The 21,790-nt window shown below is 43.6% G+C and overlaps 1 protein-coding gene across 1 annotated transcript in view; it reads right to left on the bottom strand.

The window, feature by feature from the left end:
- The window catches only part of LOC137629696 (cytochrome b-245 chaperone 1-like), a 72,020-nt gene that overhangs the window by 23,641 nt on the left and 26,589 nt on the right, over positions 1 to 21,790 (bottom strand). The window contains exons 2-4 of the mRNA XM_068361255.1: positions 21,117 to 21,158; positions 7,838 to 7,914; positions 7,465 to 7,613 (exon numbers count right to left, since the gene is read on the bottom strand). Coding sequence (XP_068217356.1) covers positions 7,465 to 7,613; positions 7,838 to 7,914; positions 21,117 to 21,158 — 268 coding nt within the window. The remainder of the gene's footprint in view (positions 1 to 7,464; positions 7,614 to 7,837; positions 7,915 to 21,116; positions 21,159 to 21,790) is intronic.

Below are 21,790 nucleotides of genomic sequence, written 5' to 3' on the forward strand. Positions count from 1 at the left end.
GTCGTAAGACGAGATCAGAATGCTGTCCATCTGCACCAAGGCGGAAGATCGAGAAATGGAGTTGTAGGCTGCAAACGGAGATCCAAAAAGGCGCCTCAAGCACCCTTATAGGGAGATGAGAGGCCCTTACGAGGAGGCGGACGGTGGGCCTTACGGCGAGGGAGGCCAACAGCAACAGAAGAAACCTCCGAAGAGGAGTCTCTATGAGTGTACTCTCTCGCGAACGAAAGAGAAACACTTCGTGGAAGAGACTGGTCAGCCAGTGACCTAAAAGGAGCAATCCTCCGAAGAGGAGTTCCTGCAGTTGCCCAGCCCCTTGAGCGAAACTGCAGGTGCGACCGCTCAGTACCAAGAGCATAGTCGCACGAAAAAAAGGCAAGAGAAGAACCCCCCAAAAGGGGAAAAACTCAAGCCTGGACAGGAAAAACTTCCCTCGGAAGGAAAGTTACCCGCCCAAGGAGGCAAGCCTCCTGAGAGTTCTAAAATGAACTGGAGAGCTGTCCGTCGTCACGGGAGTACTACCAGTAGAAGGAGACACGCCCCCGACGAAAATATAAGGGGGGAGGCAGCAACAGCCGAATCCCCAGGACTCAACAGACAGCTCACACCGTTGCCATATTACAGAAACGAACTAGATCGGTAACTGTAAAAAAATAAAACAAATAATATTAGTACACATTCATTCCCCCGGGAAGGCTCCGAAGAGGAATCCCGAGGGAAAGGAACAAGAATTACACAACAGGCACGTGCCCTCACAACCACTTACACTCACGGAAGGAGAGCTGTAACCAAAACAGAATTATAACAATTATAATTATGTAACTATGTAATTATGTAATTTAAAAATGAATGAACACTAAAGAAAGAACGAAAACCCCGAAAGGAATCGTTCTACAAGCTGAAAAACAAAAAACAACTACAATTAGATTCATAACTAATTGAGACAAACGTACGGCGTAGCAACCCCCCCACACGGAAAGGAAGCTACAAGGGCGTAGTAACACGTAGTAAAAGGGTGAACGACCTCAAGAGAGAGAGAGAGAAAGACATAAGTCAAACTCGATCGCCACCCATAAAATTACGCCGTGGTGGCCTAACTGCCGAGGACTCCACGTAGATATCGTACACACTACACACACAAATCTGAAGAGGAAACTTACTTATTTCTATACTCAAATATAAATACAAACATGAAAACATGTTTACATATATATTGAGTAAATGAAAAGTAAGCGATTAAGTAAAGACAAAACAAACAATGGCTGCCAAGAGAGGACCAAGACAGAGACGTCTGTCACAGTCCGAGCCAAAAGTGAAAGTGAGTACAGTATTCACCTGTGTGTGAGGGGAAGGAGGGGTAGCTAGCTACCACTCCCCTACCCCCCCCCCCCTAACTAGCGCGGTGGTAATACACCCTCGTTAAATTCTAATGGCTCGCGATTTCAGCTACGCTAAAAGGTAACCCTTTGTAAATAGCGTGGTTTGTATTTCGGTTACGGAACAAACAAATAGTTTTGAAAATCTGTAGTTTATTCCTACATGGATACAAACTTCCCAGTCATTTATATGGAAGTCTTCCTTAGGTAGGGGGAAGTCTCCATTAAGAGGTAAGTCCTTCCTCTCCAATAGATATAATTTCTATTAAGTAATAGCAAAAAATCAAAAGTGAATAGTCTGTGAACTATGTAGCTGGCTTGTAGAGGATATAATTCTTTGCCAGGGGGTGAAATCATATGAACATCAGTTATAACATAAAAATATATATCCAATATATCATTAAATACTAATAGATTAGGACACCAGGAGTCGCTTCCCTGAAGATTTATAAGCTCCCATGATTGTTTCTCTCAGCCAAAATGATATAATGTTTCTGGCTACTTTCTTTTTGGAGTGGCCAGAGCTCATGAACAAATTTAGAGATTTTAGGCCTAAGATACTGCATTCTTTTCAGATATTTATGCATTGATCTCATGGGACAGAGTAACATGTCATCCAGGTCATCAGTTACCTCTTCTAGAGAGATCATGAGAGTCAAATCTGATATTGTTTTCAACTGGATTCTCGGTTTTGGCCACAAATTCGGGAACAAAAGATAAAGATATTTCTTTCCCCCCTCTGGAATGAGACATAAAATAAGATAGACCATGAAATTTGCTTACTCTCTTGGCTGAAGCTAAGGCAAGGAGGAAAACAGTCTTTAAGGTTAAGTCCCTGTCTATGGCTTTATGCATAGGTTCATAAGGGGCTTTTCTTAAGGTCCTTAGAACCTGCATCAAATCCCACGTAGGGGGTTTGGGTTCTTGAGGAGAACAAAATTGCTCTAAACTCTTTAACAAAGTTGAAAGTTCCCAAAAATCAGAGAGGCCCAGACATTTCAGTTTGAAGACCTGGCTCAAGGCCAAGCGGCAGCTTTTCACCGCAGTGACTGTAAGGGATTTCTTGTTCCTCAGGAACACCAAAAAGTCTGCAATCACAGGAATAGTGGCCTTGAGTGGAGCTATATTACCCCTATGACACCGAACACAGAAGATTTTCCACTTAGCCTGGTAAATTTCTGCGGACGACTTACAGAGATATCTAGAAAAGACAGTCTCAAAGACTTTCTTTCGGAGATGCTGAATAGTCTTCAACCATGAAGAGACAAGCAATACACTGCGTCGTGGAACTTTCTTTTGTGTGGTTGTTGTAACAGATTTGGACATTCTGGAAGTTCTCTTGGAATTTCTATGAGAAGTTTCGGCAGGTTTGTATACCCCTCCGCTGTTGGCTACTTTGGAGCTAAAAATCTAGTCCGTCCCATGGGTGCTGAAAGGCATCTTCCATTACTGTAATTTGGTCTGGGACTGGTGAGCAGTAAACAGGGAGTTTGCGGTTCAGGTGAGTGGCAAAAACATCCAGACGGAAAACCCCACAAATCCAAAAGTCTCTTCGCCACTAGAGGAAGCAAAGACCATTCGGAACCAACTGTCATCCCTGATTGACTCAGATGGTTGGCAATGACGTTCCTCTTCCCGGGATGAACCTCGCCAAGAGGGAGATTGCATCGGTCTATGCCCACCTGTGTATCTCTACTGCCAGTTGGTAAAGTAGGAGAGAGGCTGGCCTCCTTGCTTGGAGATGTAGGTCACTACCTTGGGGTTGTCACTCATCAGCACCACGGAGTGACCTTTTAGAGTGACCTTTCAGAGTATCTGAGGTGGAGTAACGCTAGTTGCGCTGCTTTTATTTCCAGGAAATTTACGTGACAGGTTTTGTCCTTTTCTGACCTTTTCTGGTTCTCCAGTTGGGACATCTAATTATGCCTTGATTTCATCAGTGGTGAAGACTGAACAGCCTGTCCCTGATATACCATACTGCTCCATTAAATGAGAATCTAGTCGGCATAATTGATAGGTGTATCCCTTCTCATGTGTTAAGGTACAGAGTGAAAGACAAACCATTGTTCAAGGTTGATTGTAGACGTGTTAATTTGGAGAAGCAGGAAGCCTATCATCTTTGGAAAGGTAACAGATCAGATTTGACTTGGAATAACTATACTAAGCTTAGAGCTTTTGCTCAAAGAGTTAATGCTTCAACTGAAAATGAATACAGTTTACCATAAAAGAAACCCTTTCTAGTACAATCAAGGAACACATGCAGTGGGCTACCCTTACAACTGCACTCTTTGGTGTAGATGCAACAGTTCCTCCTTTACTTAAACCAAATGGCTCTGTCACTCACTGTCTAAAGGAAAAGTGAACCATTTTGGCCACATCAAACCTATGCCTAGGCTTTGTGATTGTGGGAATATAGAATCAATAGTACAATGTCTGTTAATGGTGTGTGTCTGAGGAGGCTCATCCAGGCCATCCAAACGATGGATGAGACTCATGATTTTAATAAATCACGATGCTTCTGCAACAGACATCAGGACCTTAAGGGGGGCTTCATCAGCTGAGCTGGTGCCCGCGCGCAGCAAGGTTCTCCCGAATCATTAATAGTGCTAATATCATGGTCAAGAAGTTGCTCCACTTTTGGGATAACTGGTTATTCAACCTGATAGTTTTAGGATGATTCATAACTTTTCCTCGGACGTCCTTCCTTTCCCTTGCCGCATTCATACTATGGCTGGAATAGGAGGCGTAGAAAGAACGGGAAGAGTTCAGCTCACTTCCGTTATGAGTGTGTTCACCTCTAGCAACAGAGTGCAAGGCAGAAGTATTGAATTCCTTTTCAGAAATCTATCTACGAGAGGAGAATGATTTCTCAGTGGCCTACCATCTGGAGTGTCTACGACACTTAACAAAAGTGATGTCACCTGCATGAGCAGGGGGTGTAAGTTTTGGAAAAAGGGGAAAAGATTCCGGCACCCTTTCCACTTCCAGTACCCGAAAAGAAGATTCGTCTGAAAGATAATACTGTCACTGTTCCGAAGAACTCATAATGTTTGAAGCATTACAAACATTAAGCAAGAAACAAGTGTGTGGTTATTCAGGTAAAGCAATGAGTTTTTTAGTTGCATAACTCATGGCTTTAAGATTGTGAGGTCTAGCCTGTTGTTTATAAAATTCTGGGAGAACTTTAAAAGAATGAGGTGACGTAACACGTACTCTAGGGTGTGCCGTTCATAAACGGGGTTAAAAAGTGGTAGCAAGCTCATGGTGTGTCCTAACATGGTTGCTTTGTGGAGGAATATCCTCACACGTCAAAATGGCAATGCATGAAGAGACATCATCACGAGTGAGCATGACAAGTCCTGTGGACTTGTTGGCCTGACCAACCTGCGAATGAATTTCATCACACATAAGAATGGTGACATGTACAGGCATGCTACACTGAACATTCGGCCTGGCAGAACCGTGAATAGACAATACTTGAGGAATTAATGAGGGTTTTGTCACACTCAACTTCTTAGCACTAATAGGCTTAGTAGGAGAAGAAGACAATTGTTTAGAGCAGCTTGGCATTACCAAGTCTTGGGGTGTGGACACAGCTGAAGTGGTCTGACTACCCTCGTTATATAGGGATACAGTCCTGGAACTCAAAAAATTTAGAGAGATCAATGCCAAGGACCAATAAGTGTATGAGGCAAGTCTAGCTCATGGGAACAAGCTAGAGACTGGTAATAAGGGTCTTCCAACAAGGCTGCCTCTGTACAAAGGGAAATGGCAGCCTCAAAACTCTAGGGTTCTGTGAACAGGAACACAGAGAGTCTTTCAACACTGAGATTGGAAATACTTCCAAGAGGAGAATGATCTCTGGATAATCAGCCATATAAGGTTCACCACTAAAAAAAACTTGTGAGGGAGATTGATTGATTGAGAGTTTCCTGGCATCCTGACAGGTGAGGGAGATCTATACATAATAGGATAATTAGGAACTGAAGGTACTGAGATCGTATCTGGCTTAAGGAGTGCAGCGGCCATAGCCTAAGGATCCGCTACAAGTATAGGCTCAAGATCATACTGCACATTATCAACACTGGGTAATCAACCATACCAAAATTATGGCCATTGTCATCTGTGACTGGAGCCTCAGTGGATTCCCGACTCGAATGACCAGGTTTGTATGTAACTTTCGCAGCAGAAAAAAACTTTTATTTCTTACCATTACTAGAAGAAGACAAAGGAGAGCGATCTCGCTTAGTTGGTTTCTTGTGACGAGAACAATATCTCCCCCAATGGGAGGACAGCCACTCCCTACAGTACCTACATGGTGATTCCATTGAACATCTCTTACCACAGCAAGAGGGACAAACAGGATGTGGATCAACATCTACCCGACTCATGAAGGTGCCCCAGGGGCGCCATTACGGCCGGGCCATGATCGCATGATATTTGGCTTACTAGCCATAATTGCACAGACTGATAACTCACAGATAATGATAGTAACACAAGTGAGAGTGAATAATAAAAGAAACACACAAGCACTGAGCACTAAAAGGGTGTACGGAGTGAATGCGGATGTCTACATCATAGAGAGAGGAAGGGATACTTCCTCTAACATGATGATCAGAAGGGTAGTGAAGTGTGTCAAGCGACGGCGGCCTACACCGCCATGCACTGGAGTTGCCTAGCACCATATTATGATGCAATCGAACCCTTTTTATTTTGATTGTCAGATCGTAAAAAGCGAGATTAGGAATAATCAATTTAAATGACTCGGAAGTTTGCATTCACATGGGAATAAATTTATTCTAAAATTTATCTCATAACTAAAATATATAATTCACACTTGACACAGACACCTGTTCTTTGACATACAGTATCCCTGTCATTCCTCTTCACAAAAGGAATGAGAGAATATCGAGATTAATCTTTGGGTTTACATTAATTGAATATACGTAAAGAGAGGAAATAAACCAACATTATAAAAATAACTTCCAGGCCACTAATGCATTTAGCTAATGCCTAAGGCTAAAATGAAGACTTTAGCCGAGAACATTAAATGAAAGATTATCCCAAGGTTAAAAAACTGAACCTTTTAAAAATGTAATACATTTAGTTTTCAATTAATTGTTCTAATACCAGAAGGCTTCTCAATAGTAAAACTTGAATAAATTTTCAAGAATACCCAATGCAGATAAGTCTAAGCATACATGCTTCAGCATGGTAATGAGCATAGTTCTTTATAACCTCAATAGGGAATTTCTCACAAAAGGAAATCAAAACTCTAAACAAGTATTCAACTAGCTCTTGTATTCAACTAACTCTTGTTACTAAAACACCCTTGGTTTGAAGCAAACAAAATGAATATTCCAAAATATTAATAAACAAATTATAGATGCATTGCCTTTAGGAACAAACGCAGTCAATCCAGAAGAATTAGAGAATCACAGTGGCTCTGTGAATTCTGTGGACATAACCTATCTGGTTAAATGAAGAGCTTAGAGGTTTAGTTGAACAGATCTAAAAATTAGTTGTGTGAAAAGACTGAATTTGTAAGGCTTCCTCCTTGGATAGTGATCTGTAAACTACCCTCTCTATGGCCAAAAAGGAACCACTAGAGTCATAGTGCTATTCGTAGAACTCCTGAACTTTCTTAACACAGTTTAAATAATGGTGAATGAAGTAAGGGAGGATACCAAAACAGCTTTATGAAACCAACAGTACTTGGTACTATAAAGCACTGCAAGCACAGGTAAAAAATTAGCAACTATCAAGTAAATTCAGAGCTAGCCTGTAAAGAGTGTGGCTGCCTGTCGGACATTAAACAATTCATACTGAGGAAGAACATTACTGAGAAGAATGAGCTTGATGAACCACTGCCAAACACTGAGTAAGCCTCAAATATACTGTAATGTTTTGGTAATTGATTAGGTTTCATGGTGTATATTGTTAATAAAAAAAATACTCCTTAGCTACTTCAGGTATTACTCTATGAAAAATTATAATGAATACTACAAAATATTCAATCTTTAAACTTGAAATTCTTACAAAGAGAACTGAAGAAATGAAGTATTACTCAAAATTAATCTATACATACCGTTCCTGTATGTGTAACACTCTTACAGCCATTACCGAACTTGTTTCTAAAACTAATGTGTTACGGTCTGCACAACGACTGGTTAGCCATTCAAACCAGTTTCGTCTGGTCATAATTATCTGGTTTTTCCTCAAGTCAAACACACAGTCCTGTAATGTTGAAAAAATAGTACTGTACCAGAAAAGTAATGGGAAGTGAAGAAAATATGAAAGGGGTTCCGAATAAGAACAATAAAAACTTTTAAGAATAGTTTAGTCTTAATGATTCATCCATCAACTGATTAATTTAAAAAAAACTACATAAAATACCTTTCAATCAAAACAGGACAACAAGGTGCTATTTGTTATAATTCCTGAAACTAAAGATACCTTACCTCCCAGTCATCGAGAAATGTTAGTCCTAAAACAAGACAGCCAGTCAGATATGCAACCTTCATAAAAATATGCTCATCTGTAAAAAAGAAATTAAAATAATTAATCTACAGTACACTTGTACTGCAATGTAAGTGTTAAAGCAAATATACATTTAGGCACCAGAGTTCTTTGAAAAATAAATTATGGTACATATACAGTAAGAAAAAACAAAAGATATCACAAATTTTAAGTAATTTGTATTTTTCCTAACAGTACTTACCTCGAACTACTTTCTTAGGAGTATCTGGGATCTCCTCCCATCCGACCAGAGTTTTGTGTAGTTTACCATAAACCCATTTTCTATGAGGGGTCGGAGTGATACGCGCCCTGAGGCTAACCCCGGGTCAGAGAGCATGCTTGCTCAGGTCTTGACCTCCAGTAAGTTCTTGGTTGCTAAGGTCTCTAAGAAAACCAGGGGACACTCGAGGAAGGCAGGGTGGGCCATTACCCAAAAGTAGTTCGAGGTAAGTACTGTTAGGAAAAATACAAATTACTTAAAATTTGTGATTTGTTCCAACACGAAGTACTTACCTCGAACTACTTTCTTAGGAGAATTATACTTTACGAGGTGGGCGTAGCCCTAAAAAGTTCTTAAGACCGTGCTGAGGAATCTCCAGAGACCTAGAAAGTGGCTAGGTCGTGTTGACCCCATTGAAAACGATTGAGAGGAAACTACACAAAAACCCATCTTATTGTCTAAGAAACTCACCTGTACAAGAAATCCTAGGGGACATATCTTCCTCTTGATGAAGTACTCGTCTCTGGCTCAGGGCCCTCACAGAGCCCACTTGAAGCGGAAAAGGGGGAAGGAAGTACAAGGGGGTTTAAGGAACGAACCTGTGTCTCTTGTGCTTGTTACCCGCGGTTATCGCTGAGGCTATGCCTTTAAACCGTTTGGAGCGCTGAAACGACGGTACCTATCGAGAACCCGTCCAGGGATCTTCTTGAATAGTCCTTCAAATAGTGAGCCGTGAAGGTAGACTGGTTGGCCCAGGTGCCTGCCCTTAGGATCTGGCCCACTGCCATATTTTTCTCGAAGGCCAACGTAGTACTCAGGCCCCTAATGTCATGGGGCTTGGGTTTCCCCGGCAGGGGGATTACCGCCTTACTATAGGCCCTGATGATGACTTGCCGCAACCAGAAGGAGATGGTATTCTTCGAGACTGGCTTCTTCATGAGGCCAGTGGAAACAAAAAGACTCTTGATCCCGGGCCGGAGTCTTGCAAATCCTTCACGTCATCTGACCGGGGGATTGCCGGAATAGAGAAACCCTCAAACCTGGGGTCCCATACGGCAGGGTTCTGGGTCTTAGCTACGAGGGAAGGAACGAACTTGAATGTGACTTCTCGCCAACCTTTCGAGTGAGCAACTTTGTAGGACAGACCATGAATCTCGCTTACCCGTTTAGCTGAAGCTAACGCAAGCAAGAAAACTGTCTTGAGAGTGAGATCCTTGTCCACAATGTCTTTCAAGGGCTCGAACGGAGGCCCGGATAACATCTTCAGGACCCTTGCCACGTCCCATTGTGGCACCTTCACAGCTTGCGGGGGCCATGATTGCTCAAAGCTCTTAATGAGCATTGACATATGTCTGGAGTTACCCAGGTCTATGCCTTTCAGGAGAAAAACTTGGCCCAAGGCTGCACAGACTCCCTTGATGGCTGGAATGGACATGTTGACCACGTCCCTGAGGTAAACTAGGAAGTCCGCTACCTGCGGAATGGAGATCTTCAGTGATGTCCCTAGTGGCACACCATTTGGTAAAGGTGGCCCACTTAGCCTGATATACAGCTGTCGATGACCGTCTCAGGTAGTCCGACATCCTCGTTGCTGTACTCGACGAATAGCCTTCCCTCCTCAGGAGATGCTCGATAACCTCCACGCGTGAAGGCGGAGGGACCGTGGATTTTCGTGGAACCTTTGGAAGTGTGGTTGTCGGAGAAGATCTGGCCTGTCCGGAAGGGGCCAGGGCGGCTGTTGTGTTAGCTCCCTTAAGTCCACGAACCACTCTCTCTCCGGCCACCAGGGCGCTACCAAAGTCATCTGTAGGTTGCTTGTCTTTCTCACCCTGTTGAGGACCTGCCTGAGCATCCCGAAGGGGGGAAAAGTGTACACGTCGAGATTGTCCCACGGATGTTGGAAGGTGTCTTCGAACGCCGCTTTTGGGTCTGGAACAGGAGAACAGAACACGGGGAGCTGCGTGTTCAGCCTTGTTGCAAAGAGGTCCATCACCGGCGAACCCCATTTCTGAATGACGGACCTGGCTACTTCCGGGTGTAGAGACCATTCGTATCCCACCACTTGCCCCATCCTGCTGAGGCCGTCGGCGAGGACGTTCCTTTTTCCTGGGATGAACCTCGCTGATATTCTTATCTATTCCACTTCGGCCCATTCCAGAAGTTGTAAAGTGAGGACGCACAGCTCCTTCGACCTTAGGCCTCCCTGCTTCTTTATGTAACCTACTACCGTGGCGTTGTCGCACATCAACGCTACGGTGTTTCCCCGGAGTAGGTGTACAAACTCCAGGCACGCTCTTTGTACTGCCCTCAACTCTAGAACGTTTATGTGCTGGGATTTCTCTAGGGCCGTCCAGTTTCCTCTTGCCGATTTCCCTAAGAGATGAGCACCCCACCCCTCCTTCGACGTGTGCGTGAACAGGAGCATCTCCGGAGAGTCGGCTGCAAAGGGCATCCTTTTGAGGTTGTTCGTCCTGCAGCTCCACCATTCCAGGACCCGTTTCGTGTTCGGAAACACCGGAACCACTCTCTGGGGGAATCCGTTTAGATCCAGTTCTCCTTCAGGTTCCACTGGACCTCCCTGAGCTTTAGCCTGCCCTGGGGGACCAGTTTCTCCAGAGACACAAGGTGACCTATTAGTCTCTGCCAGTACTTTGCCCTCCTGGGTTGGTCCGTCAGGAAGGGGCGGAGGACCTGGTCTAAGTTGCCCAGCCGGTCTGCGGAAGGGAAGGCCTTCACTAACCGGGAGTCCAGAACCATCCCGAGGTAGGTCGTCCTGGTGGAGGGAATCAGTTGAGACTTCTTTAGGTTGATGGCGATCCCCAGAACGTTGCAGAACTGTAACCTCGCGCCTTGCTCCTTCAGTACTTCCTCTGAGGCTGAAAGTAGCAACCAATCGTCCAGGTAACGAATCAGGCGGATGCCTTGTTCGTGTGCCCAAACTGAGACCGTTGTGAAAACCCTTGTGAAGACTTGGGGGGCAGTGGACAGCCCGAAGCAGAGGGTTTTGAACTGCAACGTCTGGTTCTCCCATTTCACCCGTAGGTACTTCCTGCTGGAGGGATGAACTGGGATCTGGAAGTAGGCATCCTTGAGATCTACTGACATCATGAAGTCCCCTTCTCTCAAGGATGCCAAGACTGATTTTGGAGTGTCCATTTTGAAGTCCGTCTTGCAGACGAACTTGTTGAGGGCTGAGAGGTCTATGACCGGTCTCCATCCTCCTGTTGCTTTCTCAACCAGGAACAGCCTGCTGTAGAACCCCGGACCTGGGTCCCGAACAGGTTCCATTGCCCCTTTCGCCAACATCGCTGAGACCTCTCCCTGCAGAGCTGTCCGTTTCAAGGGATCCTTGGGGGCTAGCCACTCTGCCTGCTGATCTGGTATCAGAGGAGGAAAGTCCGCTAGGAAGGGCAATCTGTACCCTTCTTTCAGAACTGTCACTGTCCACGGGTCTGCTCCATGTTTTTCCCATGCTTGCCAAAAAAGTTTGAGGCATCCCCCCACCTGAGGCTCTGGCAGGAGTAGGGGGCCTCCCTCCCTATCTCCTCCTCGATGAGCGGCCTGAACGACCTCTTCTGGATGCGGAGAAGGACGGTCTATAGGCGGCTTGGTTCGGGGCTGATCCCCTACGGGAAGGCTGAGACGACTGGGACCATGTTGTCTCTCCTAGGGTGGTTAGGAGCAGGCCAAGGAGGGCGAGGCGTGTCGACGGAGGGTCTTCTAAACGTCGGCCTCCTGACCGGGTGGGGCCTGGTCTCGAACGGCTCCTTCATTCTCCGAATTCTCTCCATTGCTTCCTCCGCTGCCTTCGGTGCAATATATAAGGGTTTGTGACTGAGAAAACTTTAGCGGTTTGTGTGTGTATGAAATATATTTGATTTTATTTTTTTCTTTTGTATCCCTCAAGCCCCCTTTTTCCAAAAATGTCTTAATGTGTTATTGTTCCTTTCCAGGTATTGACAGCAGCCCCTACACTCAGTAGGGAGTGTAAGGGAGAGCAAATTTAGAATATTTCCTGTTATCAGTCTGTACTAGTCTGTGATGCTGTTCTATATCCATACCTTGTAACTAGAAGTAAGCTACTGTGTTGCTATATGAGAGTGTGTCATGAACATTAAATAGTTAACAGGAGCTATGGAAATGGCATATCTGGTCAGAGGCCCAAGAAGTGAATTCCGATGTTAGGAAGAGGGTGACTTTTGAGTTTAGTATGAATTCAGACTTATTCAAAACCCCTTCCAAGATTGAGAGATTTCAAATGTGCTGTTGACAAACTTTTCGAGACATTGTAATGGTGGGCCTGCACAGACCTGTACGACATAGTATGCGGCTGTACTTTTCAGAAATTAGGACTGTTTAAGTGACTTTGCATCCCAATGGTGGACGGGAGACTGATGAGAACAGTATTGATTTAGGGAAAATTGTGGTACTGTATTTTTCACCGTTATATGTTCTTTATAGATGGCATACTGGTACTTGCCCAAATAGATACACGGTTAGGTGTGCCTTGGTTTAAACTTAGCCTGTATAGGTACACTTATGAGTGTCCCACCTGGGGGAAGAAAATTTCCTGTTTGTTTATCACTGTTACCCTGTTGCTGAAGTTTGACGTTAAGGAATGCTAATTTTGTCTTTAATTTTCTATTTGGATTGATGGGTCCATGCTAACATAACCCTAACAGTTTTGTACAAATAAATTTTATTTTCTTGTTTTATGAACACTGCATATCATTCCTGTTCCTACACCAATGTGCCCCCCTTCCCCAGCCACTGTTTTTTAAGATCTCTTAAGTACCGTAACTTATCATAATTCTTTCCTCCCACACTGTGTCCCGTAATTAATTAAACAATATTTCCTTTCACCTAATGTTCTTATACTTGTACTTATGATCAGCAAGCAAAAGGGAGGAGAAGCAAACGGGTAAGTCAGGTTCTAGCTGGGTCCCCTTGCCCAGTATAAATCAAGGGGTGGTGCCCAGTACTCCGGTCTGTTGAACTGTTACTCAGGTTTTTGGGTATTCCACTGTTGTATATTTTTTGTGTAGTGAACGTCGGGTTGTGGTCGGCATTCGGACACTAGGCAGTTCGGGTGCTACCTCTGGCCACAGTCCGCAAACCACTACATCGGGGGAAAGATTGAGTCGTCCCACAGGGTCAGGTTCCTCAGAGATCTGGCCTCTCTGTCCGGCAACTTCCTGGATATCTTGCTCAGAACAGTGTCCCTCCAATGTAGGACCCAGTTGGCGGATATGGCTAACGACTGGTAAGACAAGAATTTTAGGGCCTTGCCTCCTGAGCTGATGAGTTCCTTGAGCAAGGCCTGGGTCTCCGGAACTGACAGGTTGTATGACGACTGAACGCCCACCAGGGTGTCGGCCCACCAGTCTAACCAGGAGGAGACGCTGACAAGGTCCTACGACATCTCCTCCATCATGACCGCCTCCGAAGGAGAGAAGCAGATCGGAGCCATGGACGCCCTTTCTTCTGAGGCTCCTTGCCCTAGTACGGTGAGTGCTGGCTCCAGTGCACAGGCGCCCGCTCGCTGTCCCTCTAGGAGGTAGAACCTGGTCTGGGACTTCAGGCCCTGGAGCAGCTTGGAGGAGCTCTGGCTCTTGGGCGCCTCGGCGTGGTTGGCCACTATCCTGTCCACATGAGCCTTTCCCAAATAAACATCCCTCGCCAAAGGGAGGGCCAAGGAGGGGCGCTGCTGGACTGGGGCGTCCACTATTCTATTTAGGCTGGAATGCCAAGCATCTTCGGAGGAGGGTTCCGGTATTTCCAGCCTGTGGTGACTTCTGATGAGGCCTATCACCCTCCGATAGGCTGATACCTCCGCTGCTGACCCCTCTCCATGGTCGTCGAGCTCCTCCGACGGGGGTGCTGGTGCAAGAGACGAGGGTACCCCGACGGAAGACCTCGCACGTGGGGGAGTCCTGGACCGACGCTCCCGCGGGGGCTCCCGACGAAGGACGGGCATCTCCGTCGGAACGGGGGCCTCCATCCTGGGCCTAACGTCTCTCCTGGAGGTCCTCGAATCTACGGGCCTGCTCGTTGAGGAAGGCCGAGGGCTGCGCTCGTGCCGAGCTAGGTGGCCCTTGGAGGTCAGGACTCGGCTGCCAGACTGAAGGGGTGACTCTCTCCGCTGGGCGGATGGAGTCGGAACCTTCGCGGTCTTATGCCTGTCAACTGGAACCTGCCATGAGGAATCCCTCCGTCGGGTGCCGCTGCTGCCGGAGGAGTATCTATCCGGGGAGGCCATCCTCGGACGCCAACCTGAGGGGCCCGGCGCCGCAGCTAGTTCCAGAAGTCTGTCTCGGTGAACCATCACCCATTCGTTGTTCTTGGGGGATCTTGGGCGCCGACTCTCGTGGCGCGACCTCGAGGGGGAGCGAGAACACGACAATTTCCTGCAGGACTTCCCTTTTCGCCTCCTCAGGTTCCTCAGCGCCTCATCCTCCGAAGAGCAGGAAGGATCCTCCACCGATGAGACCGACATCTTATAGGCCCTCTTCGAAGGCCTCGCCTCCTGTGGTGATGTAGGAGGATACCAGCGACGCTCCGTGGACGACGCCGCCTGCAGAAAAACCTCTGGGAAGACGGCCGACGGTGCTGGGGGGGAGCGAGGAGGCTGTCCCGTGGGAGCCCAGGTCCCGAAGTCATCCTCCATCCTCATCGGGGACCTGAAGGGCATCTTAGGGGGAACCCAAGCAGTGGGGTCCGACGGCGGGGAATACTCCTTCTCGACGTCGCCCTCGGCTGCTGAACCACCTGAAATGCACGCCCAAGAGGCTGGGGAGAAATTAGTAGCATTATTACCCCACATGGGGTCATCAGAGGAGACGTGACCAGCAGGCACCAGGTCACCATCTCCCGAAAACATTCCCGCCCCTCCCTCGCCTGAAAAGACGCCACAACCCCACTGTCATGAAGATCAGACTCCTGGGGAAGGGTTGCGGGCCTCTTCCCCGCAACGGACTTACCTCGTCCCCTACTCTGGGTAGGGGAGGTTGGGAGAGAAGCTCGGACCGCCGAGGCGCTCGTCGAAGCAAGGGAGGAAGGGACGTTGGTCTTCTTAGGCGACTTCTTCGCCGCCTTCTTCTTTTTGGTGCTATACCGCACCCACTGCACCTCATTCCACGACTCGCACTCCGGACACGTGTCGGAAGGGGAACACACGCTGCCCCGGCACGATGAACACAAGGAGTGCGGGTCAACTTCTGGTCTCGAAAGGAATGCTCCACATGATTTGCCGGCCATAGGCCCATGACAACGGCGAGGATGCTCCATGATGAAGGAGAAGCACTACGAGACACAAGCGCGCACAGAGAAAGCACAAAGGGACCACGTGGGAAGCGCGTGGGACACAAAGGGTTGGGGACACACAAGTCACACTGGGATAAGGAGAGCGGCGAGATGATATCGCAACGCGACCAGAGAACTTACTGGAGGTCGAGACCTGAGCAAGCATGCTCTCTGACCCGGGGTTAGCCTCAGGGCGCGTATCACTCCGCCTGAGGTCACCCCTCATAGAAAATGGGTTTAGGGTAAACTACACAAAACTCTGGTCAGATAGGAGGAGATCCTAGATACTCCTAAGAAAGTAGTTCGAGGTAAGTACTTCGTGTTGGAACAAATTTCAATTCACTTATGCTTGAGCAAAATGTAAAGATTTCCAAGAAAAAAGTTTCTACTCATATGACTTAAGATTAGAACTCTCTTAAGGACTCATTTAACATAAAGTAGCACCTTCTACTTTCTTAGTAGTTTAACCTTAGTAAAAGTAGATACCCGATTGGAAACCAAGTACAGTAGTAAATTCTTAAAATTACTTTGTCCAGAAATACTTTGTTTGAAGATCGTCCACCAAGGTGAAATACTGGACATAAATGTCAAGTAAGAAAAGTCCCTAAACTTGTAATGGAAGCACTGGGATTAATAACGTTTAGAGCTTGGCCACACCAGATGCGACGAGTGTGAAGGTTGCAGGGAAACATTACAAATTTTATCTCGATGGCCACACCTAACGAGGGGAAAGGCTCAACTGTCTGCAGTTGCCACCGAGAGATGTACTACGTCTTAAAATACAGCAGCGGTTCCCAACGTCTTCACCCAAGGTCACACCATTTTTCAACTTGCTGAACTGGGGAATTGTTCTGAGGAGAGTTGTGGATATATGTGATCCACTCCCCAAAAATAACTTGGTACTTTCTTCTATGTAAGGTTTAGCAATTAACTATTTTTCTAAATACTGGTAAACTTTTATTTCAACACAATGAAACATGTTATTAACTTAGCTTTATATAATTTGCAATTAATTCTGATTCCTTTAATTTTTCCAAGTATCTTCCTCACAGGAAATAACCTCATGTACAGTTAGCTTTGTAAAAATAAAATCTTAAAATACTTATTTTCTTTTCAATTACCTTAAAGTTATTACTAGTCTCTTTCCTAAGGGAGAGATGGGATGTCTAGGTTTGTTCTATGAGCCTGACTAAGTACTGCAGGCAAAGAATCAAAAGACCATTGGGTCATACAAAAAGATTCATAAAATCTGTGTTCGCATTAACGAGACTGGAAATATAAATTGTAAAATTCATTTGTTTTTCTTCTCTGTTTCTTTAAATTGTGAATTTATACTTAATTGTATAATATATCATAAATTTTAACACAAGCTTTCGATTAAAAGGAAGTTCCTACCTAAACGCAATTATGACATACTGTGGTGCGCAGAATACCTTCTGTCGCTGCTTTCCCGACCAAGCTATGTCTGCACCTCAACACGTAACACATCCAGTGTGGCCTTACCTTCAAGGATTCTATTTTTAAATGGTTTAAAAATACAGTACTAATAGCATTTCTTGACTAACATATGACTCTCCTGAAATATTGGGAAAAAGGGATTGTCAAAAAGGCTGAAAAATCATTTGGAGAAAAGACAAAGGAAAAGGATGAAAAATAGTTACCATGTTGCAAGAGTTGATACATATCACCATCCAAAACCATACTTAAAATTCCTTTTAAATCAAACTGGTAGGGTTGAACCCCATAAACAATTAACTGTTAACCTTATAAAGAGCAGATTCATGATTGGCAACCCAGCTGCAAGTTCTTTAGGTTCCTTAGTCCAGAAAGACTTGATTTGAAGATTTTCCACAAAGGCAAAATACTGGAATAAGCATCATTGACTAATAATAACTAATAATTTAGTAATCTTTCCAATAACATAATTTTCTACCTTGAATTAGTTATTCAAATTCCAATATTTATCAAATTTCATTGCTGTTCCTCAATTAGAGGCAATAGATTTGATCCATAAATACAAGATAAAAAAAATTTCTACATTCCACATTGGTATGATCACTGCCTTGTATTGTGTTTCCCAGCCATTAACAGGTAACTGGCGAGCGCATGCCGCTGACCTAGCTCTCGTACCCTGAGCATCTCTTCTACTTTTTTTATTCCTTTTACAGTGTACTGAATGGTCTGTCTTGAATATAAAAATTGAACATTCCTAAGGGGAGGTACAGGGCTTATCGCTAACATGTCGTGTGGTAGCAAAGTCATGGTGATCATGGTATGATCTAGGCCTTAAAACCAAGGCCACAATGATCACTTGGTTTTATAAAAGGAGTTTTTTTTATTACAAGAGATCCTCAGCTCATGAATGGGCTCCCAAGAGGTACTTGAAAAAATAATTGTAATTCGCACTTGAAAACTAATCCTAACTCAAATTGGAGTTACAACATTTGGTTTGTTGATACGATGAACTACTCGCCGACGTAGGGAGCAACTAAAGGCGTCACCTGGCGGAGGACTAATGCATTACTCATCACTTAGCATTAGTTCATCATCTTTGTTTACCATACACATTTGGGATTTAGCTGCTGCTCTCTTTTATTATATTTTTTTTTTTGCATTTTCTTTGCTGTGCATCGTCTGGGAAGCATAAGGGAGACTTCTGACACCAGTGCAATCCAGTTAAAGGAATAAAGGTAAGGAATTGTTATATGTATTATCTATAGTCTAATAGTAGTTTAAAATTAGATATACTATTGTATAAGGTACAAATATTTTTACAGTACAGTATGTAGGTACAGTAATTTGTGAATGATAAGGGATTGTTTTCTCTCTTTTGTAAAATATATCCTACAGTTCAAACATATGTATGCATATATGTATGTACTGTATACATGTATGTACAGCATATCATGTACAGTATCTAAAATCTGACATGACAAAAATTGACTTACAACGTATAGTAAGAATGGATTTCATTCATAATTCAAGGACCTCTTGTCTCTTACTTAACAGAGACCTGAATAGGAATTCCCATTTTTCTATTTTCTTATATCATGCGCCTCGCAATCTTACAAACCACGATGCATCAACACCTGTATTGAAATTACCTAAGATTTAATTAATTATAATCAATGATAGATACCCCTTAAAGAGTATCACTTGGTCCTGCCATTTGTAAGTTCTAGGTCCGTAGACTGCAAGTGCAGTTGAATTCTTAGGCTGAATGGCTTGCTGGTGTGAACGCAGTGATGCTAGTAGCATAGCTAGCAAGAAGAATCCCTGTCCCTCACTCCAAGAATTTTCTGGCAGGCAAAGTTGGGGCCTAAGCTACACTTGGTGGTACTGACACCGAGTTATCATAAATCTCATAAAAGTCTGTTCCCCTTAGGTCAACCAGTTAAACCACCCAAATCAGTGACTTGTTCTCCTCCTTTGGCAAAGGCCACATCTAAAACACTTACCCAATCCTAATATTGAAGTTATGCTTAAAAATCTCTACTGGAATTATCAAGGGAAGGTCTAAGTTAGCTCCTGCTAACGTGCTATGTTTTCCCCAACCCCAAATCAAAGGGTTCTATGTCTATTATATAATTATGAATGTAAGATAATTAGGCATGCATTTTAAGTTGCAAGCATCCCTTTCACTCCTTGCAACAGTTTATCACGAAGCACAAGTCGGGACATTTGGTATGACTCGAGTGTGGTTCAAACTCCTTTTTGTGCAGCTAGCTTCTTTATGTTGCAACCATAGCAAACTCGAGCTTCAACAAATTTAAGATAGGCAACTTGCTAATCAGTAAAAAAACCATTGCCACACCAAACCAAGGAAAAAAGTACAATTTGCAGTCAGGAATAAGCAAAGTGTATCTGAACACTTTTGACCGGAGGAAAGTAACAACCAAAAACTAAACAAGACATGATTGAAGCCAGGTCACCAACATATGGAGGCGATAGTATCAACATGAGTAGGGGATGGTTAGCGAAATTTGGAATATTATACAAGGTAAGGAAATCAGAGAATTTTTTTTTGGATAGGTGGTCAACTCTGATTCTTAAGAAACAGTAATTATCTTCGAGAAGATGCACTCAAATAACCTTTATATGATAGTGGGATAGACTGCCGAGTGCCATTCTTAATAGCATTCTTTGCTAGCCTACCAGATATTTCACTGGAAGCAACCTTCAATGTGTTAGTGCCCAGCAAAAGTCAACTTCTAAACTCTCTTGCATTTATGAAAAAAAATCCACTCCATTTATAAAATCAATGAGTAATCTTAATCAAAATTTAGAGTGAAGTGCACTCGAGGATTACTAGAAATACAATACTGTACTTAGTAACATTTATCTTGTCTCGAATAGAAGTTCCATAGGGTCCAGGTTGAGCAAGGAACCGATGACCCCCAAGGAACCGATGACCCCCAAACCCAATGCAATTCAGTAGTTTGCATGAAACTGCTTACCAGCAAGAATACTCCCCAAGTGATGCTGTCTGAAGCATCAATCTAGAAGTTTCCCTAAAACAGATAAACTAAAATTTTGTCCAATAAGAATTCCCTTTCACTTAAATTAGCGCACACAGTTTAGGAGCTCCAGTTACCAAAGCACATCTGTTAAGAAAAATTTGCTGTGCCAGTACTGTCAGTCTATCCTCTTATACTTCAGAGATATCATTTATAATCAACTCTATTTCTTAAATTGAGATCTGTGGTGGTCACTAGATAAGTTTTTTCCTGAGTTTGTCTCTTGACATTTTCCATCATTTCATCCATTTCAGACCATCCCTCAAGGTACTGACTAATTAAGTAAAACTGTTATTTTCCAGGACACAATAATCCAGAAGAAGCAGTCATCAAACTGAAAAATCTTGAATGGTTTGATTTTATTAATATTTCTATATGACGGTACAATTCTTATGGAAGTTATGATTCTATTATTTTACAACAGAAATATATTTTCCGCTGTAGTAAGGTAATGGTTAATCTATTATTTTACAACAAATATATTTTCTGCTGTAGTAAGGTAATGGTTTATAAATCAAAGCTCTGGTACTTAACTTAGATGTAGTGACAGTGGAGTCGGACATCTTGAGGTAAATCCAGAGAAAAACCAGCGAAATTTACACACAACACAAAGTATTGTTAACAAACTGCGTGCTATAATAGGAGTGTTGTCACTGGCATGGGTTGGTTAGTAGTAGTACGAGGTTGAACGGCGCCTCGCTGTTCGGGGATTTTGACAGGAGACATTTAAATGGTGCGAGGCCTCTGGTTGTGATTTATCGCGCCCCAGTATTATATCGACACCTTATACAGGTGAGCGAGCTGGGTTCAACCTGGCATTCCCATGCAATTTTTTCTCTGGTAATATATAGAGGTTATATACCTTAGAAATGGTGCTATAGGAGCATTTCACTGGGCGACACAGGTTGGAGCCCAGAAATCAAAGTTTTAGGTTTTTTTCCCTCTAATACCACACAGTGCCAGGTACTGTATACTAATATCAAAACTTGATAAAGGAATGGGAGTTACAACCCAACTTATTCCTATTTATCACAAACTTTTTAATATCAACATAACTATTCAAAATGGAATAAGCTTCAATAACTGTGCTAAACAATCAGTCCTGATATTTTCAAACATTAGGTTCAAATGGAAAGATTTGTTACCAATAACGTCTTCAAGTCAAGTTCCACAAATACCTACCCGGGCTGTAGTACGATGCACCAACACCAATGGACATTACACCTGAAAGAAAAAGGTTAAATCTTTGTCAACTTTTTTCAAAGATGCAAAAATAATTACATAGTACTTTTAAATCTTGAAAGACCAATAATGAAGAAAAAAATCCAGAATAATAATATGATTTCTTTTAAAAAGTTCTGTGTGATTTTATAATTATGTAAAGTATCTTACAATTACATCAATGATAACTAAATAAGGGGTAATTAATGTACAGTACAAGTGGTGACTACTAGGAATATAATATCTTAAATAACAAGCAGTACATGAACCTGCGATATAATTACTCTACATGGATAGAATTACGTAAACAACAAAACAGAAAAATGGTTGATACTACTACTTTCACTCATCACCCCTTCAATCACTCTTTACTTACACCTACACGAAAGGTGAACACTACAACCAAAAAATAATGGAACTGGATAATTATACTCCTTGAGAAGAAATGACTCACATCCAAGAATAAAAACAGAGTTCAAAATAAAAGCAATGCTATAAAAAAATGACAAATTTGGAATAATTTATATTTTTCCTAACTATACAAACCTGGAACCTTTTACGTAAGAGTAATTTGGTGATAGCTGAAACTAGCCGTTAAAGCTTTTATGAGGTGTCGACCAACTACCCCGCTCACA

The sequence above is a fragment of the Palaemon carinicauda genome, chromosome 37 (assembly GCF_036898095.1).
Source record: "Palaemon carinicauda isolate YSFRI2023 chromosome 37, ASM3689809v2, whole genome shotgun sequence".
NCBI classification, from domain to species: domain Eukaryota; kingdom Metazoa; phylum Arthropoda; class Malacostraca; order Decapoda; family Palaemonidae; genus Palaemon; species Palaemon carinicauda.